Below are 25,277 nucleotides of genomic sequence, written 5' to 3'. Positions count from 1 at the left end.
AAGAATGGAAGTGTTATTTCTGACTCTTAAGATCTTGTCACATGTTTTTAAATGAAAAACTGTGAGGTATATAATCACAGTAGTGTTTAGATTCTATTGGATATATTTAAAAGAGTGATAAAGATAGCTTTATTTTTGAAATGTCAACATATACGATACACTGGAAATTATGTCCTTTGCAACTATTTAAAATTACAATGTAAAATTTTGTGTCAACTTAAAAACGTGTGAGTGCTTCTGTAGGTCTTCAGGTATAGGATCCCTGAGCACAGACTATGTCGAGGTGTGGGCTGTAGGATCTGCAAGGATCCTGGTTGGTTAATCCGTCTCGGTCAGTTTGCAGATGATGGCACTGAGGACCAAGGATGGTTAGTTGATTTTCTCAAAGTCACAGAGTTGGGCCAGAACCCAGGTGCCCTTTCTTGCTCATTCCTTTCACTACTTCACGGGCCTCCACTGTGCTCTGACATCCCACCACCAGTTTTGAGGAATGAGGAAGGAAGACAAAAAGGGATCTCAAAACAGTTACTGAATATCAGGGACTTCCCTTGGGTAGGTTGCTCACTGCCCTATGGGTCCAGCCTCAGTGGTAAGGCTGGGAGGCCAAGTCCCAGGATAATTGGTTGGGGGACACAACCTTAGGATTTGATGGACTCCAGGCTGGGGATCTTCCTTCTAGTGTCTCCACCACCCACTATCACCTGGGAGTGAACCTGATCTTCGGGGCTCTGAGAGTCTGACCTGGGCGGGGTGGGGGTGACTTTGGCTGACCAAACAGAGACAGGCAGACCCAAACAGGCTGTGGCCAAAAACATCCCATGTTTCGGTCGTGGCCCTGAAACATGAACTAGGACATGGTTCCAGCCTAGAGGGTCAAGGAGGCACAGGACTAACAGGGAAGGACACAGGCTGCTGTCAGGACACACACCCAAGGCAAGAACACTGCTGACGTGGCAGCCCTCCGCCCCAGCCTCTTACTGCCCCCCGCCCCTCTCCCCCGCCTGCCAGCTGCCAACAGGGCTCTGCCCTGTGTCTGCTACACCTGTCACTGTCTGTCCTTGTCCAGGGGGAGCCCCATCAGCCCCTCCTCAGCTGCCCAGCAGAGCAAGCTGTTAGTGGGGAGGGGAGGGAACATGGAGCGGGGGCCGGCGGTGGGGGCAGGGCGGGGGGCCGGGGCCCAGATCTGGGCACTGCTGGGCTGCTTGGTCAGGGTGCTGCTCTGGGTGGCCTCTGCTCTGCTATACTTTGGAAGCGAACAGGCTGCCCGCCTCCTGGGCAGCCCCTGCTTACGGCGCCTCTACCATGCCTGGTTGGCAGCAGTGGTCATCTTCGGGCCCCTTCTGCAGTTCCATGTCAACCCTCGGACCATCTTTGCCAGCCATGGCAACTTCTTCAACATGTGAGTCCACTAGAGGCCGTGGGCGCTGGCTCCCTGGGCTCTGGGATCCCAGCTCCCTCCTCCAGGTTTCTGTGCTCTTGCCAGTCCAGGACACTAAAAATAGGCTAGGAGGTTGAGGAGAAGGTCAGAGGGGGAGGGGAACAGAGTCATGGGGGTACAGGAGCAGCGCCGAAGAGGAAACATGGGCCCTAGAAGGCTGAATGGGCCGCTAAGGAGATGGCCAAGTTCAAGTGCATGGGGGGAGAAGGGGGAGAGGGCCCAGGAAACAGAGAACCGGGAACGACAGATGCGACTGGAGGCAGGGCCGTGATGGGAACGTAGAGCAGGGTGGGGAGATGGGGCTGAGGGGGTCTCAGCAGCCCTCCCTCTTCTCTGCCACAGAAAGTTTGTGAATTCAGCATGGGGCTGGACGTGCACCTTCCTGGGGGGCTTCGTGTTGCTGGTGGTGTTCCTGGCTACACGGCGCGTGGCAGTGACTGCCCGGCACCTGAGCCGCTTGGTGGTTGGGGCAGCTGTGTGGCGGGGTGCCGGCAGGGCCTTCCTGCTCATCGAGGACCTGACGGGCTCCTGCTTCGAGCCTCTGCCCCAGGGCCTGCTGCTCCGCGAGCTGCCGGACCGCCGCAGCTGCCTGGCGGCCGGCCACCAGTGGCGGGGCTACACCGTCTCCTCCCACACCTTCCTGCTCACCTTCTGCTGCCTGCTCATGGCCGAGGAAGCAGCAGTGTTCGCCAAGTACCTGGCCCACGGGCTGCCCGCCGGCGCACCCCTGCGCCTTGTCTTCCTGCTCAACGTGCTGCTGCTGGGCCTCTGGAACTTCTTGCTGCTCTGCACCGTCATCTATTTCCACCAATATACTCACAAGGTGGTGGGCGCCGCGGTGGGGACCTTTGCCTGGTACCTCACCTACGGCAGCTGGTATCATCAGCCCTGGTCTCCGGGGATCCCGGGCCATGGGCTCTTCCCTCACCCCCACTCCAGCCACAAGCATAACTGAAAGAAATAAAGGCACTTTAGGCCTGGCTCTGGCTCCGCTCATCATTGGGCTGGTGGGACCTGCAAAGGGTGGGAAGGGTAAGAAGAGAGTGTGATGGTCGCCAGGTTTCCTCAGCAAGACCTTGCTGTCACTGACCTTGAATGCCCTTGTGCTTGATCGCTATCCCTCCTGTTCTTTCAGTCTCCTAGTCCCTGCAGACATCAAGCTCTTTGGGGCTCTGATGTCAAGGACTGGCACTGCCAGGTCGGGTAGCAGTGCCCTTAGGTATGGGTGGCATTCCCACTGAGCAGATGCTCCATCTCCAGCCTGGTTGATTTGTTTTCCCTGCCTCCAGCATTGAATCCCCCTCTGCCACCCTCAGGAGCCTGCCTATCTGGGCACCCTACTCACAGTCGCTTCCTACCCTGTCTTCCCGTAGGGAGTCTATATGTGCTCATTTACTTAAAAGATGTTCATTAAGCCAATGTGAATAAGAAAGACAAGGTTTCTGCTGTTTGGGGGCCCATGGGTTACTGCCTGATGATAAACTCATAAATAATAACAGCAAACACTTGAGCTTACTGTGTGTTGGGCACCATTCTAAGTGTCTATAAATTTGCGCGTATTTAGCCCTCACAACACTATGAGCTAGGGCTGGTAGCGTTCCAATTGTACACTTGTGAAAATGGAGGCACAGAGTTTAAGTAACTTTTTCACAACTAGTAAATATCGGAGCCAGAATTATTAACCCAGGCATTATGGGTCTGTTGTCTGTGTTCTAAGTCGGGGATCAGCAAACAACAGCCCTCCTGTGGCCAGTGTTTGAATGGCCTGAGAGCTAAGAAATGGTTTTACAATTTTAATGGTTGAAAAACAATCAAATAAGAATATTTCTTGACAGGTGAACATTACATGAAATTCAAATGCCAGTGTCCATAAATAAAGTTTTATGGGAACTAGCCACGCTAATCCATTTAACTGTTTACCTGCTACAATGGCAGAGTTGAGTAGTTCCTACTGGCACTACAAAGTCTAAAATATTTACTATCTGGCCTTTTATGGAAAAGGTTTGCCAGTCCCTGGTCTAAACCACACTATCCCCAGAAAATAAACCGGCTAATTTCAGAAAGATAGTGCTATGAAGGTACTAAAACAGGCTGCTTTCTAATAGACTTGGAGGGAGTTCCTTTATAAGGAAGATAGAGTTCTCTCTGAAGAAGTGACATTTAAGCTGAGAATGGAATGACATCCTGAGGCAGGGGAAGGGGAGTATCAGGCAAAGGGATTAGCAAGGACAAAGGCCCTGAGGCAGGAATGAACTTGTTGCAAACAGGTTTGAGAAACAGCTGGAAAGTCCAGGTATTTATAACTGAAATGAAAGAGGGAGAAAGCAGTGGAAAGTGAAGTTGAAGGGGAACAGGTGCCAGACAGGCCTTTTGGGCCAGGAAAGTCCTTTGGATTTCATCCTAAGGTCAACAGGAAGCCGAGAAAGTTTTAAGCAAGAGCAAGGTGGAATCCTGCTGCTGTGCGGAGAGTGGGTTACAGAGGAATGGAGCCCACAAGGGTCATAAGAGAGCTGACCCTCTCTTATGATCCTGTGATGGGGCGATGCCAGAGTCTGAATGTCACTGAGCCAGATGATGCCCGCGGAGCCAGGGGTCCACGCTGGCAGGGCAAAGGAAGGGAGGCCAGGTCTTGCTCCAGCACCGAGAAAAGAAAGAAGAGAGCCAGATAAGGCTAATCACTGTCCCAGGACGAGCAGGGAAAGAAGAGAGCCAGAGGGCTGTCAGGAGGCAGGGAGATGGGAGGCGGGGAGTTCAGAGGTGGGCACTGGCCTTGGGGCCGGGAGGCGGGGGTGTAGAAGGCAGGGCGGGGAGGGAGGAGGTGGGTTGGGCGGAGTCGGTAGGCGGAGAGTCGAAAGACTGGCAGCGGTGGGGAGGCGGGGAGGCGGGGAGGCGGGGAGTTCAGAGGTGGGCACTGGCCTTGGGGCCGGGGAGGCGGGGGCGTAGAAGGCAGGGCGGGGAGGGAGGAGGTGGGGTGGGCGGAGTCGGTAGGCGGGGAGCCGAAAGACTGGCAGCGGTGGGGAGGCGGGGAAGCGGGGAGGCGGGGCGCTGGAAACGCGCCTCTCGGGCTCTAGGGGGAGCCGCGGCTGGGCCGCCTCCCTGAGCCCCTCAGCTCCTAGCCTTTCTCTGGTCTGTCCCCGCCTCCTCCAGTGCCTCCACTCCCACTACCCAGGAGGGCAGTGCGGGGAGCGAGTGCTGCTTTCGCTTTCCCTTCCCCGTGCCCACTCCTCGCTCCGCGTGCGGCCCTAGGCCGCCGCCCCGGCCATGGCCACGCTCAGGGTCCTGCCCGAAGCCCAAGCCAAGGTGAGCGCTACGGGTTCGAGGAAGGGCCCATCAGGGAGGCGTGGCCCCGAGAGGCTGAGGGCGTCCGTGACCCGCTCCCACCCAGCCCCCCGACTCGAGTCGGGGTCAGTCATCCGAACCCTCGTGAGCCTCCGTGCCCAGAGCACCTGAGCCCGGGGAGCCCGGCCAGGTCTGCCTGCCGGGAGAGAGAGAGAGGCGAGGCGGCCGAGGTTCAGCGGGGTGAGGTGAAGCGGAGCGCTGGCGTGGAGGGGAAGTACGCTGGCCCCGGGCCCAGGCCCACACACAGACTGGGAGCGGACCCTGCCCTGCCACCACAGGAGGCCCCGGAGCCCACTCCACGGGGCACTCCGCCCCTTCCCCAGTCGCAGCGGCTCTCTTACATCCCTCCTCCCACAGCCCAGGAGACACTAGGGATGTTTCCGCTTGAACCCTTCGCCCTTCAGCTCCAGGAATGTTCTCATTTCCCAAATCCCGCCCCACCTGGGTCCACTCCACCCTTCCCCAAGTCAGACCCTACACAGCCCTAAGGATCCTTGAGTCCTTGAATAGACTGGCCATAAAGCCAGTTGTCTGAAGGGCTGCCTGTGTCCCACAGGTGGATGTGTTCCGTGAAGACCTATGTGCTAAGGTAAGACCTGACCCGTCATCACCCCACCCCTCCCTACCCAGTCCCACTGCTCAGCCCTTCCTTGCTGGGCAGTGGCAGCCCTGCTTCACTGCCTAGGAGGGGCATTTGATTCTGACCGCCATCCTCCCCTACCCTTACCATACACACAGACAGAGAACCTGCTCGGGAGCTATTTCCCCAAGAAGATTTCTGAGTTGGATGCATTTTTAAAGGTACTGGGGCTGGTAGAGAGTAGGGGCCAAAGGGAGAGCCTGCTGGGCCATGAGAGTGAGGAGGTGAGAGCCCGCCCCTGCCTCCAGCCCTTCTACCCCCCTGCACCAGGAGCCAGCTCTCAATGAAGCCAACCTGAGCAATCTGAAGGCCCCGCTGGACATCCCAGTGCCTGATCCAGTCAAGGAGAAAGAGAAGGAGGAGCGGAAGAAACAACAGGAGGCAAGTTGGCAGGAGCTGGGAGGAGGGACCCAATATGGGGAAAATCAGCCTTAGGCCTGCCTAAGAGACCCCTTCTCCCTACAGAAGGAAGACAAGGATGAAAAGAAGAAAGGGGAAGATGAAGACAAAGGTATCACTATGGTGAAAGGGACTTGTGTCTCACCTCCCAGGAGCTCCTCCCTAAGGATGCCTCTTCCCTGCCCGGCAGGGTCCCAGTCATGTGACTGACCCAGTGCCCACCTCCTAGGTCCTCCTTGTGGCCCAGTGAACTGCAATGAGAAGATCGTGGTCCTCCTGCAGCGCCTGAAGCCTGAGATCAAGGATGTCATTGAGAAGCTCAACCTGGTGAGCCCTCCCACTTCCACCCCCACCCTTTGTACTCCTTCGTCCCTGCCAGTTGGGCATGGCACCTGCCAGGTCTTAGCAGGAGAGGGCACAGCAAGTGAAGCCAGAATTCCAGGCTTTGGGGTTCAGGACAGACGTGGCATACTTCCACCCACCGTGAGCAGGGAAACAAAGGAGGACAGGAACCTGGGAATTGGGTTGGGGGCTGATGGGGTTTCAATGCCGTTCCCTCCTCCCAGGTCACCACCTGGTTGCAACTGCAGATACCTCGGATTGAGGATGGGAACAATTTTGGAGTGGCTGTCCAGGTGAGGACACTGCCCCACTCCTCTGCCCTCCTTATTTCTCCCATCCATGCTGCTTTTACACTTTCCTCCTCGCTTTCTTTCCTCAGGAGAAGGTGTTTGAGCTGATGACCACCCTTCACACCAAGCTGGAAGGCTTCCACACTCAAATCTCCAAGTGAGTGATTGCCCACTGCTCTGCCTTTGGCTGGGACTGAGGCTTGTGCTCCCTCCTCCCCCTACTCCACACCCTTCTACTTCCCACAGGTATTTCTCTGAGCGAGGTGATGCTGTGACCAAAGCGGCTAAGCAGCCCCACGTGGTAGGTGAGGCCCAGGTCAGGGTGCATGGGAGGAGGGACACCTTTGAAGTCAGGCCTGACCCGAGTCTCCCACAGGGTGATTATCGGCAGCTGGTGCACGAACTGGATGAGGCAGAGTACTGGGATATCCGGCTGATGGTCATGGAGATCCGCAACGCTTATGTGAGGAGGCGAGGGCAGGGGTGGGCAGAGGCAGCTTTCCCAGGCCACCCACTCCCTGACCCTGCGGGCTGGGGGTGAAGGGTATCAAAGCTCAACCTCTCCACAAGGCAAGAAATGGGGCACAGAGCCACTGGGGACCTGCGGCTGACCCCCACTCCTCCCTGGCCCCATAGGCTGTGTTATATGACATCATCCTGAAGAACTTCGAGAAGCTCAAGAAGCCCAGGGGAGAAACAAAGGGAATGATCTATTGAGAGCCTCCTCTCATTCTGTGATTGGTCCAGCAGAGACCTTCCTGACTTTCACAGGAGACTCCAGACTTTCCCCACCTTCTGTCTGTTGAGGTTTCTCCCTCACCTTGCCTCCCAGGCACAATAAATCTAGTCATACCATCGCCCAACAGCCCAAGTCTCTTTATTGGATCCTGAGCCTCCCCTCTGGCCCTGGCTCAGGTATTTCCATTTGTGGGCCCAACCCACTGGGTGATTTGGGCATTGAGCTGCTGGTTGGTCCAATCCTCCCGGATGTCGTCAAGGTGGCAGTCAAAGTCCACAAGGTGCTGGTGGGCCCGGCCTGCTAGTAGTGCTCCCACCATCTGCCGTGACTGTTCCCAGTCCCTCCACATCACTCTGAAATAACAACCCCCATGGAGGTCAAACTCAGCAGGCAGAGGGGCCAGACACTTGGCAGAGGTTAGTTTCTAGAGAAGGACGCTTAGGGCAGAACCAAAAACAGAGGAGGCTCAGGAGCTGTGGGCTTCCAAGAAGAGGTGGAGGGAGTGGGGCACTCACAAGTTCTTGTCCTTGGGGACCCAGCAGAGACCATGGCTCTCCAGGACAATAACTGGGGGCACGTGAGGCTGTGGCACCAGTTTCTGATTATCCAACTGTGTGGACAAGGAAGGGCAGGTGAGGGTTTTGAGGATTCCCCATTCCTACTTTCTTTCCAACTCCCCACTCTGAAACCCAAGCCTCACCATAATAAGTACTGCATCAGGGAAGAATTCTGCAATCTGCCCAGCGATTTTCAAGGCCAAGGGCCCAGGGCTGTGTAGAAGGAAGATCAGAGTTGTGAAGAGCCTCCTGTGGGCAGACCCCATCCATCTGAGCTGGGCCTCCCAGAGCCCATAGACGTGGAGGCAGTGACGGCCTTTCCCTGTAGTTGGCCTGGGGGCATCAGGCCTGCCTGACTGCTTCGTGCAAGACTTATGCTTGAGCGCTGTGGGAAACAGGTGCTCAGACACTGCTGGTGAGAGTGGAAATCTAAGATGGTCTTTTTGGAGAGTACTTTGGCATAACCATCCAGATTTATATTGTATGTTAACCCAGAAACCCTACTAACGAAGAATTTACTCTAATAATAGGACAGTGTCTGTAATAAAAAAAAAATTGGAAACAACCTCAATGTTTAATGTAAGGCACTAAATAAATTATGGTACATCCATGTTCATACTGTATAGCTGATAGGGTAAGGTAGATATTAGTGTAGGGATGGAAAGATGTCAGATATTTATTAAGGAGAGAAAGGCAAATTACAAAACAGTATAATTTGCTCCAAATACATGACTACTGTATACGTAGATAACTTTTTCTGTATACAGTTGACCCTTGAACAATGAGGGGTCTAGGGGCCACAGAGCCTCCCGCAGTTGAAAATCTTCAGGTAACTTTACAGTGCGCCCTCCCTATTCTGGATTCTGCATCGGATCCTCGGATCCTGTAGTACCGGAGTACCTATTCAGTGAAAAAAGTTCGCCTATTTGTGGCCCCAGGTAGTTGAAACCGGTGTTGTTAAACGGTGAACTGTATATATAAAAAGAAACTTCCTTTTTTTAGAAGCTGCTGGTTGGGCTTCCTTTGTGTTTTCAGCACTTGGGGGGCATCTCAGTTACAGCAGGTGTCAGCCTGTTATTGTCCTTCCCACCCCACCGCAGCTCCTCCAGGAAAATAACATTTCTTTATATTTTCTCACCGCCTACCCAGCCTAGTAGGTACCTTAGCTCTACAGTGGCTAAGCCTTGGATGAAGGAAAGATGGAAGGAATGACCAAGAGGGGCTCTCTTGACATCCCCCACCCCATAATCCTTAGCCCTCTGCCTCTGGCTTCCCCACTCACCTCTGGTCGTCCAAAGCTGCATTGGCATGGTAGTACCCTGCCACTACCAGCCCGGCCTGCGCGCCCCACACATCCACCTGCCATGGGAAAGCGCCGTCAGTAACTAAATCGTGCCGCCCGCCCTATGGGTGCGCACTACTGCCAAGAGGCCAGGGTTGGCCTTGGGCTAGGGGTGTTGGGGGGTTTCGCGGTGGTCGGTGGGCGTCCAGCGGCGGCACCTGGTTGAGGGCGACCTCCAGCATGACAGACAGGGCCAGGTGGCTGTGGAACAGGGGCACACAGTCGGTGAGGCACAGGCATTCTCTCGACCGCGGCGCTGGCGCCAGCAATAGCCCGTTGACAGCGGCGTGCGGGTAACGGGCGGCGTGCAGGCACATCTTCACGTAGGCCCGGGCCGAGATCTCCACCTCCCCCATGGCGAGCGGGGCCCCAGCTCGCGTCCGCGAAGCCCCCTCCAGCGCCCCCAAGCCCTCCTGGGCCCTTCCCTGTGCCCCCTCACTTAGGTTCGACGGTGACGCTGACTTGACTCGAAGGCAGCCCGCCGGCTCCGGCAGACCTCAGCCCGGCGCCCGGCCCCCGGCCCCCACCCGGCCCGGAATGCAGGCGGCCGGGATTGCATGTTGCAGCACAGAGCTCCGCCTCCCCCGCCCCCAAGCGGCGGCAGCAGAGCTGCGCCTGCCTTGGGGACACATAACCAGAGCTCCAAGTCGGACCGGCTTCTGGAGTCCCGCCCACGTGGTGCTCTTTGATAGGCTTAGAGAGTCTCGTTTTGCCAAATCAGCATCCAACATTGTCCCGCCTTTGACTGTAGAGAGCTACCCGCACGCTGATTGGCTAGGCTACCCCACTTCGGCTCTTGATTGCAAGATGGCTGCGTCTGTTACCTCTGCCTCCCGCCCCTACAGGCCCCGCGGTGCCACCTGGGTGGTGCCCGCGCCCCTCATCTGGTGTCTCCCCGAAACGCGGAGCTTCGAATGTCGGTACGTAGCGGACAGCTTGGCTACAACTATGGAATGAGTGGATTGGTACTCTAGAGCGGCTTTGTCACTTACTAATAAGCCGTGTCACTTTTGCAACTGCAGGTTATCTGGCCCTTCCTTTCCTCAATGTAATGACTGCAGAAACAAAGACGGCATTGGCTGAAGGAGGAGGGTAAAGGTCAAAAAGAATTTTATTGACCCATCCTTCCCATAATGTCCTGTAGTATAATTTCCTTCGCCTTAATGCCTTGGAAGCGTTTTTGCCCCTCCCAGCCCTTGAGAAGGAGTCCAACCATTTACCCATAATTTTCCCAGTGAAATCTCATTCTCCCTCCAGGTGTGCTCTGAGCTGAAGAAAGGGTTGTGCCTTTCTTCATTCCCTGACCTCAGCCTCAGAGCTTTCCCCCAGTCTCTCCAAAGCCTGATTATTCCTATAAGGGCTCTGCCCAGATGCCATCTCTTCCAGGAAGCACTCATGATACCTCCAGATGGAAATAATCTTGTGAAATTCCCCAATACAGGTTATTTTCATGGCTGTCATGGCATGTAACAGTTCCCACCCTGTTCTTTAGGATGACTTCCTAAGAACAGGATGCACCTTTAATTCATCTTCGTCTTCCTGGCACCCCTCCCTTTCTCATCACCACATTCATTCACATCTAGTGTCTGGATATAGGCGACACTCAGTAAATGTCTTTGAATGAATGACACACACCAGAGGTTATCCACACAAAGTATAGGTCATTTATTTCCCTTCTAACCCTGGGCTCAGTACATAGATGGCTTCTCTTCACCCTTTGGGTTGACAATTTTCTCCAGGTTGCTGCTTATAATATGGTAAAGCTCAGCCTGGAAGAAGGCCAGAGGGCAACAGTCAGGTTCTTGGCCTTTCCCCTGCGCCCCTCATCCACCTCCCTAAGGGGCTTACTCCACACTCACATAGAAGGCCCTGAGGTCCAGCACCATGGCCCTGAGCTCTCCATAGGCTGCCTCGTCTCGCTCATGCACCAGGGCCCGGTAATCCATCTGGGATGTGGAAGGCAAAGCTGAGTCAGCCCCATGGAAGGTTGGGACATTAGTCTTGTTTCCTCATACAGGGAATAGGTAACTTGAGGAATGAGCCCCTTCTCAGCCAAGAAATGGGATCCCAGAGGATCAAACAGAGAAAGGGGTCAAGGTTTTTGAAGCCTAAATCAGTTTTCCTGGGCTTAATATTCTCCACATTGGGAAGGTCACAAATGAGACAAAGAGGACCTCTATCCCCCACTTTCTCATCACCCCCCATCCCCAGCAGCCTCAGCTAAAAGGCTGGTGGACTGTCCACTTACTACATGGGTCTCCTTAGAGGCCTTGGCCACAGCATCCCCACGTTCTGAGAAGTACCTGCCAGAAGCAAGAGGAGTAACCACAGGAATGGATGTTCAGAGAGAGGTACTCCCTCAGACCCTTCCCAAAGCACCGCTTCATCCGATAGGCATGCCCAGCTTTGGGAGTCCCAAAGAAATGTCCCTGCAGACCCCGGCGCTGGCCTTCCAGCTGTCCTTACTTGGAAATGGTTGTCTGGAAGGCTTCCACTTTGGTCTTGACTGCATTTACCCTCTCCAGCACCTTTTCCTGTGGAGACAAAAGAATGGAAAGCAAAGACAACCCTTCATCTCCTCCCTCCTTCACTCACCGTCTCCCTCCTCCTCCCAGTTCTTGTCTAGCTCCTATCCCTTACTCCCCAAGTCTCTCCCTGCTGTCAGCATTCTCACACACCCTTTCTCACCTGGATTGCCACCCCAAAGTCATTTCCATCCTCAATTTTGGGGATGAGGTGCTGGATCCATGTGATCACCTACATTAAGAGATATCATGTAGGAATCATTCAACAAACCCTCTATTCTGATTACTGCTACTTCCTAATAATAGGTACATTTAACTGAGTACTTATTATATGGCAGGCACTGTGCTATGTATTATATATCTCATTTAATCTTCACAACAACCTTTCAAGGTATATATATATTTTTTTTTTGCTTGTTTCAAAGTATATATTCTTATTGTACCCACTTAACAGATGAAAAAACGGAGTCACAGGATGTCTAAGTTACTTACTTAAAGTAACCAGTTAGGTAAGTGATAGAGTCAGGATTTGAACCAAGGCAGTCTCCCTCTAGGGCCCAAGTTCTTAAACCAACTCACTGTATCATAGCATCTGTACTCTGTACCTGGTACAGCAGTAGGTTCTCAGGTTATAGAGGTGGATGTAGCACAGTCTAATTTGGGGATATCATTGTGATAGAGAACAAAAGGTATCTAAACCCAAGGTACAGAAGGAAGCTTCCTATTTGGGGAATAGTTTCCTAAATGAAGGAATTGAATCTCTGAAGGAGACCAGGGCCTGGCCTTGCTCGTTTTCTCTGTCCCCCAGTTCCCAGACTTACCAGAATGCATTTTTCTTTGAGAGTCCAGACTTCTGGCTTAACCAGGGCAAGCAAGGCCAGGACCTTCTCATTCCCAGGGAGAAAGCCGCACTTAGGGACTGTGAGAAAGAGGGGACTTAGACCCTTTCTCATCCAGTAGTCAGTGTGCCATTTCCCTTTTCCTAGCCACCCCTTCCTCTCTTACCTTCTTTCTTCTCTTGCTTATCCGTTTCCATCTAAGGAAAAAAGGGGGAAAGTAGCTTTAGAAAAGTCATGGAGGTTGGAGGGCCACTTACACTGGGTTTATAGCCCAAGCCCTACACCATGAGTGCCTCACCTCATCATCCTTGGGTGGAGGGTCTGGGATGGGGATGTCCAGCGAGGCCCGGAGAGAAGTCATGTCAGTCACGTTGAGGGAGTCCTCCTGCACAGAGCTCACTGTCAGGGGCTGCCCAACCTCTTCCCCTCAACCTGAGTCAGAGCCTTTCCTCCACACATCCCACCCAACCTCTGCCTCCTAACCTAGGCTCAGGCCTCACACTATCCTAATGTTCCCAGTCCACCATTTGCGACTGTTCTCTGCATTCGGAGCCCAGTTGTTAGCTAGAGAGGGTGGATGGAGAGGAGAGAGGCCATGGGATGGGGCAGGAGGGGTCCACACTACTCACTTGCAAGAGCTGATTCAGGTATATGATTTTCTGAGGTAAGAATCTGTAGAGGAATTCCTCAGCCTGTGGGTTACATTGCAAGGGTCGGAATCACAGAAGACGTTCAGTGAGATGTCTGAGAAGTGGGACTGGAAGGGCCCTTGGAAATCATTGATTCCAGTACTTATAAATGAGGGAACTGAAGCCCTGAAAATTGAAGGGAATTCCCCAAGTTGGGATGCAGCAGAACCAAGGTTAGAACTGTGGTATTCCTGCTTTGGGGCCATGGCTTTTCCCTCCACACCAAAAGAGGGGAGAGGAAGTGGTGGAAGTGCAGAAGGTATTAAGAGGGGTACAGGTAAAAGCAGAGATCAATAATTAAGAGCTTATCTTAGATGGAGGCTTAATAAGTGAAGTAAGGCGCGGATGGAGGGTGGGTTTGGGGATCAGTCTGAGAAGTTGCAACCCTCAAGTATTGGCCTAAGATTCTGGGTCAAATCGCTTGAATCCAGAAGACTTACCTCCTGGAAAAGATTTTGCCTGAAGCCATCCACCTGCACAGAGAGCGGTACCCGGATGTTGGTTAAGGGTCTCAGTTGTCCAGAGTAAGATCCCACCCCCAATAGGATGCCCTCCAACTTGGCTCAGTCCTTCCCCACCACATGCCAGACTTCCCTGGAAGCCCATGCTCAGTGCAGAGATTGTCCGGAGGGCAGGAATCTGGTAATCCCCGGGCAGAAGTGAAAGCACTTAGAGAGGTTGGGAGATTTCTCTGGCACGGCCTTGGTCCCTCGGAGCACCCAGTTTGGCCTCCATTTAGGAGGGCTCCTCGGCGCCTTCCTGGCCTCCCGGTCCCCCGTTACCTGTTTGCGGGCTTCCCCGCTCAGGCGCACCCCACAAGGCTTGGCCATGTTGCTCCAGTTGCTGCTAGGTCTCCGGTCTCCCTGTTCGCCGCCTGGGCTTTCGCTTTCACTCCCCACGTCCAGGCCCGCCCCCTCAGCCCCACCCCCTTCCTTCTTTTCCCCCTCCCCCTGGAAGGCCGCAAACCGTAAGGAGCCCCTCTGCCATTCTCGGCCTGTGAGACTAGAAGAGGCGGTGCTGACTCGGTCACAAACCCAGGGGCTGTCCGGGGGAGGGGCTAGGACAAGTGGGACCGGCGGAGATTGAACAGGGGCTGTCCCTCGGAGAAGGGGAGGGGCTTAGAGAGAGGGGGAAAGAACCGTCCAAGGACTGTCAGGGTTGGGGTGAGAAGGGTGGGAGAGTGGGAAAGGGGGTGTTAAGTGGTGGGGCTCCCCCAGGAAGGCTTGATTGCGGGGAAGGGCCAGAGAGGGATCAGAGTGGGCGGGAGAAGTAGTAGGAGGGAGAAGGGACAGAGGATAGGAAGGGAGAAGGCGCGGGGGCTTCCTCCCGGAGGGCGCCCTATCTTCAAGACTGACTGGAGAAGGGGCTTGAGTGGGGCTCAGGCCGGCCAGAGTTGAGTCCCCAGCTGAGTGGGATTTCCCCTGTGGGGTCCCGGATAGAGAGGAGGGCTTTGAGGGGAGTAAAGTAACCCCGTACCAGGGTCTATCCGGAGAGGGGTGGGACCAGCCTGGACCAAGGAGGGGAAGAACGCCAGAACAGGGTTTGCTGCCTAGGCGCTCTGGGGGAGGAGCCATGGATTATTTATCATTATCATTGGCTGGGTCCCTGGGCCACGCCCCCCGATTTCTTGGCCTCCGCCCTTCATCAAGCTTAGACCCCGCCCCTTCCCCTGAATTTGGGTTGCAGTCCCGCCCTCTTTCCTAGTACTTCCTGTTCCCGCTAACCCTGGCGTTGGGCCCGGGGCCGAAGAGTGACCGTGCCGTGAGTGACCCGGGGCGTCCGAACCGACCGGGTCGGGCCGCGAAGCCAGACCCCAGGCGCTACTGGCGGCGCTCGGACCGCGCACAGCCTGCGCCGGGTCCCGTCGGACAGCGGGCTGGGGCTGACTCCTGTCTCAGGATGCCGGGGGAGGAGGAGGAGCGGGCCTTCCTGGCGGCCCGCGAGGAGCTGGCGAGCGCCCTGAGGAAGGATTCCGGGCAGGCGTTTTCGCTGGAGCAGCTCCGGCCGCTACTGGTCACCTCTCTGCCGCCAGCAGCCCGCTACCTGCAGCTGGATGCTGCACGCCTGGTCCGCTGCAACGCTCATGGGGAGGTGAGGCCCGGCCCGGGTTGGGAGGAGGACAGAGGACCTGAGGCCGGGTTGGGGCTCACAGCTCTCTGCTCTCTGACTGCTCGCAGCCCCGAAACTACCTCAACACCCTCTCCACGGCCCTGAACATCCTGGAGAAATATGGCCGCAACCTCCTCAGCCCTCAGCGGCCCCGGTACTGGCGCGGGGTCAAGTTTAATAACCCTGTCTTTCGCAGTACGGTGGATGCTGTTCAGGTGAAGCCCCTGGGCCCCTAATGGGAGAAGGGAACTTAGCCTGGGCTGGGGATTGACTAGAAAGGGCCTGAGGCTGTGCTGAATGGTTTGAGGTCCAGCCCTATTGGGAAGGGGACCTGCTGGGCGGTGACTGGTTTGAATGTGTGGCAGGGGGGCCGGGATGTTCTGCGATTGTATGGCTACACAGAGGAGCAGCCAGATGGGTTGAGCTTCCCTGAGGGCCAGAAGGAGCCGGATGAGCAACAAGTTGCTACAGTCACACTGGAAGTACTGCTGCTTCGGACAGAGCTCAGCCTGCTGCTACAGGTGAGGTATCTCTAGTCCCAGCCTAACAACAAAGCCAGTGTGGGGACTCCCATGCTGCTGAACCATAGGCATAGTCCCCACAGTAACTTAGGATCTCTCTGTACTTTTCACACTGTGAACGTTGGGGGACCAGGGCTTTGAGGGAGGGCCTTGTTCCAGGGCTCTAGGTGGGAACTCCTCTTACCTTGTTTGCAGAATACTCATCCAGAACCACAAGCACTGGAGCAGCTGCTGAAAGACAAGGTTGAAGATGATGTAAGGAAGGCAGGAATGGGGCTCTGGGGCCTGGCGAACAAAGGGAACCTGTTGTGGGCCTCTGTCCCCAAGCCCTTGCTCATTCCCTGTCCTTTTTCCTCAGATACTGCAGCTCTCAGAGTTTGCCCCCTTACTGAGAGAGATTGATCCTGGCCCCCTCACCACACCCTCTGCCCCAGGTATTATTGTCCTATGTTGGGGGGTGGGAATGCTAGTAGATCATACTGATGGAAATTTCCTGTCTTCTTGGTTATCTTCCTTTTGTATAGATTAAAATTGTTTCCTTGGGTTGAAAAAATATGCTGAAAAGTTGTCTGTGATTTGTCCCCTCCACAGCAGATTCAAATGTAACCTGGTCTTTTTTAGAAAGATGTTCTATTTTTTCCTGTTCTCCAGCCTCCATTCCTGGTCCCTGCTTCCTCTGTGGTTCTGCTCCAGGCACATTGCACTGCTTAGCTTGTAAACAGGGCTTGTGCCCAACTTGTGATTGCCTCTTCCATGGACACCCAGACCGTGCACATCACCTCCGCCAGACCCTGCCTGTGGCCCCCCAGGCCACCCACCTGACCCCCAAGTGAGAGGCCTTTTCTCCTGAGTGGGAGCGAAATTGAGAGAACTTAAAATTATTTGAGTATCTACTATGTGCTGGATTCTGTGCTAAAGACTGTCTCATAGAGAGCAAGCAGCCAGTTACTGCCTTCCAGGAGATCATAGATATACATGTCAAGCAAGTAGCAGTCATAGCAAAATAGATTATCTGGGTGTGCAGATAGGTAGTAGGAGGATGCAGCTTAGTCAGAAGGATCAACCCAATCAGTTGGTAATATTTTAAGCACCTAATAGGGGTCAGACCCTATGTTAGGGATATTTACCAGCCAGATATGGACTTTAGGCTGTCATTTAAATGTTGAAGAGGCTATGGGTATGGCAGTGTTCCAGACATGTGCAAAGGCCAGAGCCATGTGTTGTCCTGCAGGGAATGAGGGATGCCCATGGGTAAGGGTCCCAGGCACCCCCTCAGCAGGCCGTGTCTGCTTTTCCATTACAGCTTACCTGCCTCAGCTCCACCACAGCCTCAGTCAACCTCCCTGCCGGCCCTGGGAGACAGCTCTGTTTCTTCCCCTGATCCTGCAAGTGCCCGTCTTCCCTGGCACTGTTCTGCCTGCGCCCTGCTGAATGAACCTTGGACAGTACTCTGTGTGGCCTGTGATCGGCCCCGAGGCTGTAAAGGGTTGGGGCTGGGGATTGAGGGTCCCCAAGGAGCTGGGGGCGTAGAACCCGAGCTTGCACGGGGTCACTGGGCCTGCCAGAGCTGCACCTTTGAGAATGAGGCTGTGTTTGTGCTGTGTGCCATGTGTGAGCGACCTCGGCTGGCTCAGCCTCCCAGCTTGGTAGTGGATTCTCAGGATGCCGGCGTTTGCCTGCAGCCCCTTCAGGTAACCTGTTCCTGGCCTTCTCAGCTCTTTATTTGCACCTGTTACCACAGGCCATTCTCTACTTCTTCATCCCCTATTTTCCTTCAGTTCCCCGGTATCTTCCCCCCAGCTTCCTATATTTCCATCTGGAGCCTCAGCCAACCTTCAATGGGATAATTCTTTCTGCCTTCCCAGCAGGAGGATACTTTGCTCTCCTCTGCTCAGACTCCAGTGTGGTACTGCATTCACTGTACCTTCTGCAACTCGGGCCCTGGCTGGGTGTGTGCTATGTGCAACCGGACCAGCAGCCCCAACCCAGTACAGCATACCCCTCAGCCCCTTGCCAGCTCTTTGGAAGAGCAACTCCCTGAACCAGGGCCTCCACGACGCCTCAGTGCCCCCCTGGCCAGTTCCTGTGGGGACCTTGAGAAGCAGCGCCAAGACAAGATGCGGGAGGAAGGTCTCCAGCTAGTGCTCAAGATCCGGGTGAGGATTTGGGCCTGGGATAAGCTTGTGGGGGAAGAGAGAGGCTGCAGTTGATTGATGCAAGTTCTCAAAACCTGTCATTGTTAGCAGCAGCTGCCTCTTATTGAACCCTTCCCCCACGGCAGGCATCATGCTGTGTCCTGCTCACGTGATCCATGATCCATGACAGCTCGAGCACTGTCAGCATTTTGGTTCGGGCTAAGGGTGGGTGGGGTGTGCCCTTCCTGATGGGCGCCCTGTCTGGGCGGGACTGTGCCTTAGGAAGGGGAAGCCGGAGGCGCCTGTCCAGAGGAGGTCTTCTCAGCTCTGCAGTACTCGGGCACCGAGGTGCCCCTGCAGTGGCTGCGCTCAGAGCTGCCCTACGTGCTGGAGATGGTGGCTGAGCTGGCTGGACAGCAGGACCCGAGGCTGGGTGCCTTTTCCTGTCAGGAGGCCCGGAATGCCTGGCTGGATCGTCACGGCAACCTGGATGAAGCTGTGAAAGAGTGTGTGCGGGCCCGGCGGAGGAAGGTAGCAGCAGCTGTGCTGGAGCGGGTGCAGGATTGAGGGCTGTGGATCTCAGAGCCTCTCACATGCTTCTTCACTCCTTCTCACCCCTCCCAACTCACAGGTGCAGGAGCTCCGGTCCCTGGGCTTTGAGCCTGAGGAGGGGTCTCTTCATGCCTTGTTCCAACATGGAGGTGACGTGGCACGAGCCCTGACTGAGCTACAGCGCCAGCGCCTAGAACCCTTCCATCAGCGCCTCTGGGACAGTGGTCCTGAGCCCACCCCTTCCTGGGACGGGCCAGATAAGCAGGTGCTGGAAGGAGGTGAAGAGCCCACTTAGTAGGGCTGAGGGCAGGCTGAGGGGTAGGCTCTCTGCGGTCTGACAGCCACTTCTTCCCTCTCCACCTGAATCGCCTTGCAGAGCCTGGTCAGACGGCTTTTGGCAGTCCACGCACTCCCCAGCTGGGGCCGGGCAGAGCTGGCACTGGCGCTACTGCAGGAAACACCCAGGAACTATGAGTTGGGGGATGTGGTAGAAGCTGTGAGGCAGAGCCAGGACCGGGCCTTCCTGCGCCGCTTGCTTGCCCAGGAGTGTGCCGTGTGCAGCTGGGCCCTGCCCCGCAACCGGGTAAGTCCCTCCCCACTGCCCCTGGCCTTAGAATTGCTCTGTTCCCTTTGGATCCCCACTCTACCCCAGCCCGTCTCTGATCTTGTCTTTTGCTCTGCAGTTGCCCATGTGCCCCTGAAGGCTTCTGGGAAGGGGAGGGCAAGAATAGGCCACCTCCCTCTCTTTTTTTTAAATGTTCTATTATGGGAAATTTCGAACATGCAATAGTAGAGAAAACTGTATAATGGATTCCACTCTCCCTCCCCCCACCATGTATTCATCATCAGCCATTATTAATGGATGACCAATCTTTACTTCATCTACACATACATAGAATTCTTTTTTTATTTTTATTTTTTGCGATACGTGGGCCTCTCACTGTTGTGGCCTCTCCCGTTGCGGAGCACAGGCTCCAGACGCGCGGGCCCAGCGGCCATGGCTCACGAGCCCAGCCGCTCCGCGGCATGTGGGATCCTCCTGGACCAGGGCACGAACCCGTGTCCCCTGCATCGGCAGGCGGACTCCCAACCACTGCACCACCAGAGAAGCCCCTACATAGGATTATTTTGAAACAAATCTCAGATGTCAGATAGTTTATCTGTAATATTTCAATATGTATCTCTAAAAGATAAAACTCTTTGAAAATATAACCACAAATACCACTGTCACACCAAAAAAATTACCGTTATTTAATGTGATCATCAAATACCCACTTGGTAGGAATAGGCCCCTCTTATCTCCTGAGCCCCTTCTGACTTACTCTAGGTCAGAAGTGGCAGTTCTTTGGCAAAATACAGCCCAGTTTAGTTAGGCTGGCTCTGTATGTTTTTTGTTTTTACTCTTTATTTTAAAATAATTGTAGAGTCACAGGCAGTTATGAAAATAGTACAGAGTCCTGTGTGCTCTTTATCCACCCCCTCCCAATGGTGACATCTTGTATAATCATAGTGCAATATCAAGACCAAGAAATAGATATTGGTACAATGTCAACTAGACCGCAGGCTTTGTTCATTTTGTGCATCAGTGTGTATGTGTGTAGTTGTATGCCATTTGACCCCACATGTAGATTCATGTAACCACCACCACAATCAAGATACCACAATGCAACCCCCTTGTGCTACCGCTTTATAGTTGGAACCTTCTTCCCCTCCTCCTGTCATATGGCAGCCACTAATCTGTTCTCCATTGCTATAGTTTTGTCATTTCAAGGATGTTGTTTGTGTTTGCTTTTTTTTTGGCCACGCCACACAGCTTTCAGGATCTTAGTTCCCCAACGAGGGATTGAACCCGGGCCCTCGTCAGTGAAAGTGCGGAGTCCTACCCACTGGACCACCAGGGAATCCACCACCACCACCACCCCCCACCCCACCCCCGGCTTTTTTTTCCTTTTTAATTTAACTTTTAAAAAATTTTTATTTTCTACTGGAGTATAGTTGATCTACAATGCTGTGTTAGTTTCAGGTGTACAGCAAAGTGATTCAGTTATTGTGTGTTTGCTTTTAATTGAATGTGGATGCCTTTAGAGGGCATTCTTCCGTTTACCTTAGGTCTCACCATTGTCTGTTTTTTTCCATCTGAAGGTCTTCAGACATTTAGGTTGCCCGCCCAGTTGTTAATTAGACCCCGGTTTCATAGCAGACACCTGGCTACTGCCCCCCCTCAGCTGGCAACTGTAGCTTCTTACCCTCTTCCCTCCCTTCCCTTCCCCTCCACCAGATGCAGGCTCTGACCTCCTGTGAGTGCACTATCTGTCCCGACTGCTTCCGCCAGCACTTCACCATTGCCTTGAAGGAGAAACACATCACAGACATGGTGTGCCCTGCCTGTGGCCGCCCCGACCTCACCGATGATGCACAGCTGCTCAGCTACTTTTCCACCCTCGATATCCAGGTACTGAAGTCCCTAGGACTCAGGGTGCCCTGGGCTTTGAACAGGAGCCTTGCCCACCCGCCACTTCCACATCCTGTTCCCAGCTTCGAGAGAGCCTAGAGCCAGATGCCTATGCGCTGTTCCACAAGAAGCTGACTGAGGGCGTGCTCATGCGAGATCCCAAGTTCTTGTGGTGTGCCCAGGTCAGAGGCCTGCCCAGAGCTGCTGACCGGAGGGACGGGTGGGGAGTGGTGCCTGGTCAGGCCTCAGACAGCTTTATGCTCTTGCACCCACAGTGCTCCTTTGGCTTCATATACGAGCGTGAGCAGCTGGAGGCAACATGTCCCCAGTGTCACCAGACCTTCTGCGTGCGCTGTAAGCGCCAGGTGAGGCACATCCATCCTTTTGGAAATACCTGCTGAGCCACCACAGGTACTGTTAGACGCGGGGTGTGCTGGAGAACAGAACAGACATGAGCTCTGGGCTCAAAGAGTTACAGGCTAGCCAGGGAGGGAGGGAGGAGGGGTGAGGGAAGGAGAGAGAGCAGAATTATACATCGCCGTGAGTTCTATGAAGAAAACAAATAGGAATCTGAGGTTAGGAATAACAGGATGGACCTACCTAGTACACAGGATCGAGAGGTTAGACAAGTCTTCTCTGAAATGGCTGGATTTAAGCTCAGGCATGAAAGTTAAGAAGAAGCCAACTATGCAGAGAGTATTTGGAAGAGAAAGAACAACACATGGAAAGGCCAAAGTCAGAAAAAGTGTTGTGTGGCTGGAGCCTCAAGAGCAAGGGTGAGAGCGGCTGGCGGTCGGAGAGGAGCTAGCTGCCAGATCAGGAGAGGCCGTGAGGCCAGTCCAGCAAGGGATCGGCCTTTCATTCTACAACTGAGCAAGGGGTGATGCTCTCTCATTTACCTTTAGAAAGTTTAATATTTGATACCAAAAAGTTGCATCTGTCTTTTTTTTTAACTTATTTTAATTAATTTATTTACTTATTTTTGGCTGTGTTGGGTCTTCGTTGCTGCGTGCGGGCTTTCTCTAGTTGAGGTGAGCAGGGGCTACTCTTTGTTGCCGCGTGCAGACTTCTCATCGTGGTGGCTTCTCTTGTTGCAGAGCATGGGCTCTAGGCGTGTGGGCTTCAGTAGTTGTGGCACATGGGCTCAGTAGTTGTGGCTCGCGGGCTCTAGAGTGCAGGCTCAGTAGTTGTGGCACACGGGCTTAGTTGCTCTGCGGCATGTGGGATCTTCCTGGACAAGGGCTTGAACCCATGTCCCCTGCATTGACAGGCGGATTCTTAACTACTGTGCCACCAGGGAAGTCCCTGCATCTGTCATATAAAACACCATAATAAAATGAACACCTGCGACCTTACCACCAAACCTCCAAGCTAGAACACTCCCAGTGCAGTTGGTTACATGTTCAAAGGCACACTGGCTGCAAGGTGGAGGCTGAACCATAGGGGAGCAGGAGTGGAGGCATAGAGACTAGGAATCGAGACGAGACCTGACCTGGCCCAGAGTAAAGGTGGTCAGAGTAGGGATGAAGAAAAGGACAGGGTTGAACTAGGCTTGGGTGGTGGAAACAAGACTTGCTGGTGAATGTTTTGGGTGTGAAGAGATGAGAGAACCAAGGCTGGCCCCTCGGTTTGGGATTTGAGCAAACGGTGGATGGCAGTGCCATACACTAAGCCAGGGACCGCTGGATCTGAGTGGAGGGGCCAGCAAGAAGGGCCTAGGATAGAGCTTTCATGGGAAGCTCGTTTCCTTCTGGCAGTGGGAGGAGCAGCACCGAGGTCGGAGCTGTGAAGATTTCCAGAACTGGAAACGCACCAATGACCCGGAGTACCAGGCCCAGGGCTTGGCGATGTACCTTCAGGAAAATGGCATAGGTAAGATTGCCTGTTTGCCCAGTAATCTCTCATTGCCAGCGGCTCTCTTCCTGAGGGCCTGAGGAGCAGTGGCAGCCCGAACCCTGACCTGCTGTCCCTTGCAGACTGCCCCAAGTGCAAGTTCTCGTACGCACTGGCCCGAGGAGGCTGCATGCACTTTCACTGCACCCAGTGCCGCCACCAGTTCTGCAGTGGCTGCTACAATGCCTTTTACGCCAAGAATGTGAGCCCAGAGAACGGGGATGGAAGGGCTAGCTGGATGGGGCTGCCATCGGGAGTGAGGGAGTGAGGGAGTGAGGGGTGGAGGCCGTTGAGGAACACCCAGGGGAAGAAGAGAACAGTGGGGGGTAAAGCACCTCTCTGTCCTCTCTCCCCTTCTGCTTGCTCCAGACCCTCCAATGTCTCATCTCCCCCACCCCTACACCCCTCACGCAGGGGTTCCTGAGAGGCCAGGACCCCAACAGTCTCCAACTTCCCCTCTCCCATCTGGGTTTCCGCCAGAAATGTCCAGACCCTAACTGCAGGGTGAAGAAGTCCCTGCATGGCCACCACCCCCGCGACTGCCTCTTCTACCTGCGGGACTGGACGGCTCCTCGGCTCCAGAAGCTGCTTCAGGTCAGGGGCGGCCAGCCTGGCTGGTTTGCCAGTCACCCAGGAGAGGAGGCAGGGCACAGGGTGGCAGGCAGGGAAAGGCCTGGATGCTGAGAAATCCAGCAGGCTGGCACCAAGGGAAGCTAACGCCCATCCTTCTGCCCTCCTCAGGACAATAACGTCATGTTCAACACAGAGCCCCCAGCGGGGGCCCGGGCAGTGCCTGGAGGTGAGTGTCGGGCCTGGGAGAAGGCAAGAGGAGGGGCTGGGCTCCCCCTGTGTGATGGATGAAGGCGAGGCTTGGGTCTGGGGTTGGACCAGGACGCAGGCCCATCCTGTGCTTGCTTGTTGTGCTCTTTGGTGACTCAGCCTCCCCAGGCTTGTTTCTTCCTCTGTAAAGTGGGGACCATATCCACCTTGCAGCCAAGCTGTTTTATGTGAGGCCACATTCAAGCGCCTGGCACCTCGATGCTAATTTTATTCTCCCATTCCCAAAGGATAGTGATTCATTAGTTAACTCAATGACTATTTAATTAAAGACTTACTAGTTGCACTGTTTAAGGTTCCATGAGGGCAACAGAAAGATGTTATATATGATTCTAATCTGCCCCACTTCTTACCATCTGTGTAGAGTAAGACCTTCACAGAATAAGCTAACCTCGCAAGAGCTAAATCACAACCAAAAGAGCTGTCTCAAGGGAGTATATGATTATATGGGCCAGAAGTCAGCTTGGCTAAAAGCAGGGACAGCAAGGTCCCTGCTTCTGTGTCGGAAGTGGTCTGCACGGTGGCATCTCTGGCACAGCTGTTAGAGCAGGGGCTCCTGTCCTCAGTCCCCTCCCTAGAGGCTACCTCCCGTGCCTCCATCCATATCCTAGTTCTCCTGGGCCTTCGTGGTCAGTGGCCCCCTCCGGACAAAGGGACTCTTCCTTCCCTTACCCCTAGGTGGCTGCCGAGTGATGGAGCAGAAGGAAGTTCCCAACGGGTTCCGGGACGAAGCCTGCGGCAAGGAGACTCCTGCTGGCTATGCCGGCCTCTGCCAGTGAGTGCCAGGCAGGGCGTGGAGCACGGCGTCGGCGGCACAGGAGCACTGGGGGTGTGCCTGGGCAGAAGAGTGGGTCTCTGCAAGCAGTAGGTCCTGCAAGAAGTGGGAGGGAGGGGCCTCTCTAGGCGAGGGCACAGAAAGGTGGTGTGCACAGATTGGCAAGGGCCCACAAGAGCAACTGGCGAGGGGTGCCGGTCTTGTTCATCTGAGTATGCTAGTGCCCAGCACAGTGCTGGACACACTCAGTTGATATCAGTCAAACTTCAGAAGAACAATATTCCACCCTCTCATCTCCCCAGGGCGCACTACAAAGAGTACCTTGTGAGCCTCATCAACGCCCACTCACTGGACCCAGCCAGCCTGTATGAGGTGGAGGAGCTGGAGACGGCTGCCGAGCGCTACCTGCATGTGCGCCCCCAGCCGCTGCCTGGGGAGGATGCCGCCACCTACCACGCCCGCTTGTTACAGGTAAAGCCTCCCCCAGCCTCACCTCTGACCCCACTCTCTAGAAGTCCCCTGTCCAGACTGTGTCTGAGCCCCAGGCTTCCAGTATCATCATCTTCTCTCTCCTTCTACAGAAGCTGATAGAAGAGGTGCCCTTGGGACAGAGTATCCCCCGCAGGAGGAAGTAGCTGAGGGCAAGGGTCCCAATGAAGGTCCCGTGATCTGACTCCCCGGGAACACCTCCAGCACCAATAAAGAGGCATTTCCTTGCCCAGGCTTCTTGGTGGTCCTTCTTGCTTCCTGACCCCACCATCCTGGGGCACCAGGGAAAGGGGTGTGTGTGAATAGAGCTTTGCTAAAGGCCCCCTGCAGCCTGCCACCTGACCCTCTCTGGACTCAGGCAGAAGCAATTGATGC

At 54.7% G+C, this 25,277-nt stretch overlaps 5 protein-coding genes across 13 annotated transcripts; 3 read left to right on the top strand and 2 right to left on the bottom strand.

The window, feature by feature from the left end:
- The first annotated feature begins 432 nt into the window (after positions 1-432).
- On the top strand, positions 433-2,408 carry FITM1 (fat storage inducing transmembrane protein 1). Its single transcript, XM_004314642.4, has 2 exons — positions 433-1,399; positions 1,781-2,408. Exons 1-2 carry the CDS (start codon positions 1,134-1,136, stop codon positions 2,391-2,393), a joined length of 879 nt encoding a protein of 292 aa, XP_004314690.1. The 5' UTR covers positions 433-1,133; the 3' UTR covers positions 2,394-2,408.
- Positions 2,409-4,584: 2,176 nt separating this feature from the next.
- Positions 4,585-7,305, top strand: PSME1 (proteasome activator subunit 1). The gene is made up of 11 exons (XM_004314643.4): positions 4,585-4,738; positions 5,334-5,366; positions 5,516-5,578; positions 5,688-5,798; positions 5,883-5,928; positions 6,046-6,143; positions 6,383-6,451; positions 6,538-6,605; positions 6,695-6,749; positions 6,825-6,911; positions 7,085-7,305. Exons 1-11 carry the CDS (start codon positions 4,700-4,702, stop codon positions 7,163-7,165), a joined length of 750 nt encoding a protein of 249 aa, XP_004314691.1. The 5' UTR covers positions 4,585-4,699; the 3' UTR covers positions 7,166-7,305.
- Positions 7,306-7,308: 3 nt separating this feature from the next.
- EMC9 (ER membrane protein complex subunit 9) lies at positions 7,309-9,519 on the bottom strand. Its single transcript, XM_004314644.3, has 5 exons — positions 9,245-9,519; positions 9,027-9,103; positions 7,888-7,957; positions 7,703-7,797; positions 7,309-7,540 (listed from the first exon to the last, which is right to left on the bottom strand). Exons 1-5 carry the CDS (start codon positions 9,440-9,442, stop codon positions 7,360-7,362), a joined length of 621 nt encoding a protein of 206 aa, XP_004314692.1. The 5' UTR covers positions 9,443-9,519; the 3' UTR covers positions 7,309-7,359.
- Positions 9,520-10,727: 1,208 nt separating this feature from the next.
- On the bottom strand, positions 10,728-14,057 carry PSME2 (proteasome activator subunit 2). 3 transcript variants are annotated; one of them, XM_004314645.4, is made up of 11 exons: positions 13,922-14,055; positions 13,580-13,612; positions 13,080-13,142; positions 12,749-12,835; positions 12,617-12,647; positions 12,433-12,530; positions 11,775-11,843; positions 11,553-11,620; positions 11,335-11,389; positions 10,946-11,032; positions 10,728-10,855 (listed from the first exon to the last, which is right to left on the bottom strand). In XM_004314645.4, the coding sequence occupies exons 1-11, from the start codon at positions 13,967-13,969 to the stop codon at positions 10,775-10,777; spliced, it is 720 nt and encodes a 239-aa protein (XP_004314693.2). In that variant the 5' UTR covers positions 13,970-14,055; the 3' UTR covers positions 10,728-10,774. The 3 variants fall into 3 exon arrangements, with proteins under 3 accessions (XP_004314693.2, XP_033707172.1, XP_073656724.1); XM_033851281.2 differs by lacking the exon at positions 13,080-13,142 and having other exon boundaries at positions 13,922-14,057; XM_073800623.1 differs by lacking the exon at positions 11,335-11,389 and having other exon boundaries at positions 13,922-14,056.
- Positions 14,058-14,166: 109 nt separating this feature from the next.
- Positions 14,167-25,137, top strand: RNF31 (ring finger protein 31). Of its 7 annotated transcripts, none has more exons than XM_019924146.3 (21): positions 14,167-15,230; positions 15,317-15,463; positions 15,614-15,769; positions 15,965-16,024; positions 16,128-16,203; positions 16,421-16,598; positions 17,073-17,460; positions 17,638-17,925; positions 18,187-18,435; positions 18,536-18,721; positions 18,833-19,039; positions 20,735-20,908; positions 20,992-21,090; positions 21,184-21,273; positions 22,666-22,780; positions 22,885-23,003; positions 23,171-23,395; positions 23,543-23,600; positions 24,317-24,413; positions 24,716-24,884; positions 24,967-25,137. In XM_019924146.3, exons 1-21 carry the CDS (start codon positions 15,039-15,041, stop codon positions 25,084-25,086), a joined length of 3,393 nt encoding a protein of 1,130 aa, XP_019779705.1. In that variant the 5' UTR covers positions 14,167-15,038; the 3' UTR covers positions 25,087-25,137. The 7 variants fall into 7 exon arrangements, 6 of the variants coding, with proteins under 6 accessions (XP_019779705.1, XP_004314694.2, XP_019779708.1 ...); XM_004314646.4 differs by having other exon boundaries at positions 17,635-17,925; positions 23,282-23,395; positions 24,995-25,137; XM_019924149.3 differs by having other exon boundaries at positions 17,635-17,925; positions 23,282-23,395.
- Positions 25,138-25,277: the final 140 nt, after the last annotated feature.

This window comes from Tursiops truncatus, chromosome 2 (assembly GCF_011762595.2).
Source record: "Tursiops truncatus isolate mTurTru1 chromosome 2, mTurTru1.mat.Y, whole genome shotgun sequence".
Lineage (NCBI taxonomy): Eukaryota > Metazoa > Chordata > Mammalia > Artiodactyla > Delphinidae > Tursiops > Tursiops truncatus.
Note: the sequence above shows the minus strand (reverse complement) of the source record. Positions and strands in the feature narration are given on the sequence as shown.

What these genes read in the sequence shown, in the direction of transcription:
- FITM1 (XM_004314642.4), top strand. Translation starts at nt 1,134, where the DNA reads ATGGAGCGGGGGCCGGCGGTGGGGGCAGGGCGGGGGGCCGGGGCCCAG. An exon ending in CATGGCAACTTCTTCAACAT is followed by an intron (nt 1,400 to 1,780) that starts GTGAGTCCACTA and finishes TCTCTGCCACAG; the next exon opens with AAAGTTTGTGAATTCAGCAT.
- PSME1 (XM_004314643.4), top strand. Translation starts at nt 4,700, where the DNA reads ATGGCCACGCTCAGGGTCCTGCCCGAAGCCCAAGCCAAG. An exon ending in AGGGGAAGATGAAGACAAAG is followed by an intron (nt 5,929 to 6,045) that starts GTATCACTATGG and finishes CCCACCTCCTAG; the next exon opens with GTCCTCCTTGTGGCCCAGTG. An exon ending in TCATTGAGAAGCTCAACCTG is followed by an intron (nt 6,144 to 6,382) that starts GTGAGCCCTCCC and finishes CCCTCCTCCCAG; the next exon opens with GTCACCACCTGGTTGCAACT.
- EMC9 (XM_004314644.3), bottom strand. Translation starts at nt 9,442, where the DNA reads ATGGGGGAGGTGGAGATCTCGGCCCGGGCCTACGTGAAGATGTGCCTG. An exon ending in TGGAGGTCGCCCTCAACCAG is followed by an intron (nt 9,104 to 9,244) that starts GTGCCGCCGCTG and finishes TTCCCATGGCAG; the next exon opens with GTGGATGTGTGGGGCGCGCA. An exon ending in CTGATGCAGTACTTATTATG is followed by an intron (nt 7,798 to 7,887) that starts GTGAGGCTTGGG and finishes TTGTCCACACAG; the next exon opens with TTGGATAATCAGAAACTGGT.
- PSME2 (XM_004314645.4), bottom strand. Translation starts at nt 13,969, where the DNA reads ATGGCCAAGCCTTGTGGGGTGCGCCTGAGCGGGGAAGCCCGCAAACAG. An exon ending in CTCCACCCAAGGATGATGAG is followed by an intron (nt 12,648 to 12,748) that starts GTGAGGCACTCA and finishes TTTTTTCCTTAG; the next exon opens with ATGGAAACGGATAAGCAAGA. An exon ending in TTCCAGACAACCATTTCCAA is followed by an intron (nt 11,390 to 11,552) that starts GTAAGGACAGCT and finishes TGCTTCTGGCAG; the next exon opens with GTACTTCTCAGAACGTGGGG.
- RNF31 (XM_019924145.3), top strand. Translation starts at nt 15,039, where the DNA reads ATGCCGGGGGAGGAGGAGGAGCGGGCCTTCCTGGCGGCCCGCGAGGAG. An exon ending in GCTGCAACGCTCATGGGGAG is followed by an intron (nt 15,231 to 15,316) that starts GTGAGGCCCGGC and finishes GACTGCTCGCAG; the next exon opens with CCCCGAAACTACCTCAACAC. An exon ending in GTACGGTGGATGCTGTTCAG is followed by an intron (nt 15,464 to 15,613) that starts GTGAAGCCCCTG and finishes AATGTGTGGCAG; the next exon opens with GGGGGCCGGGATGTTCTGCG.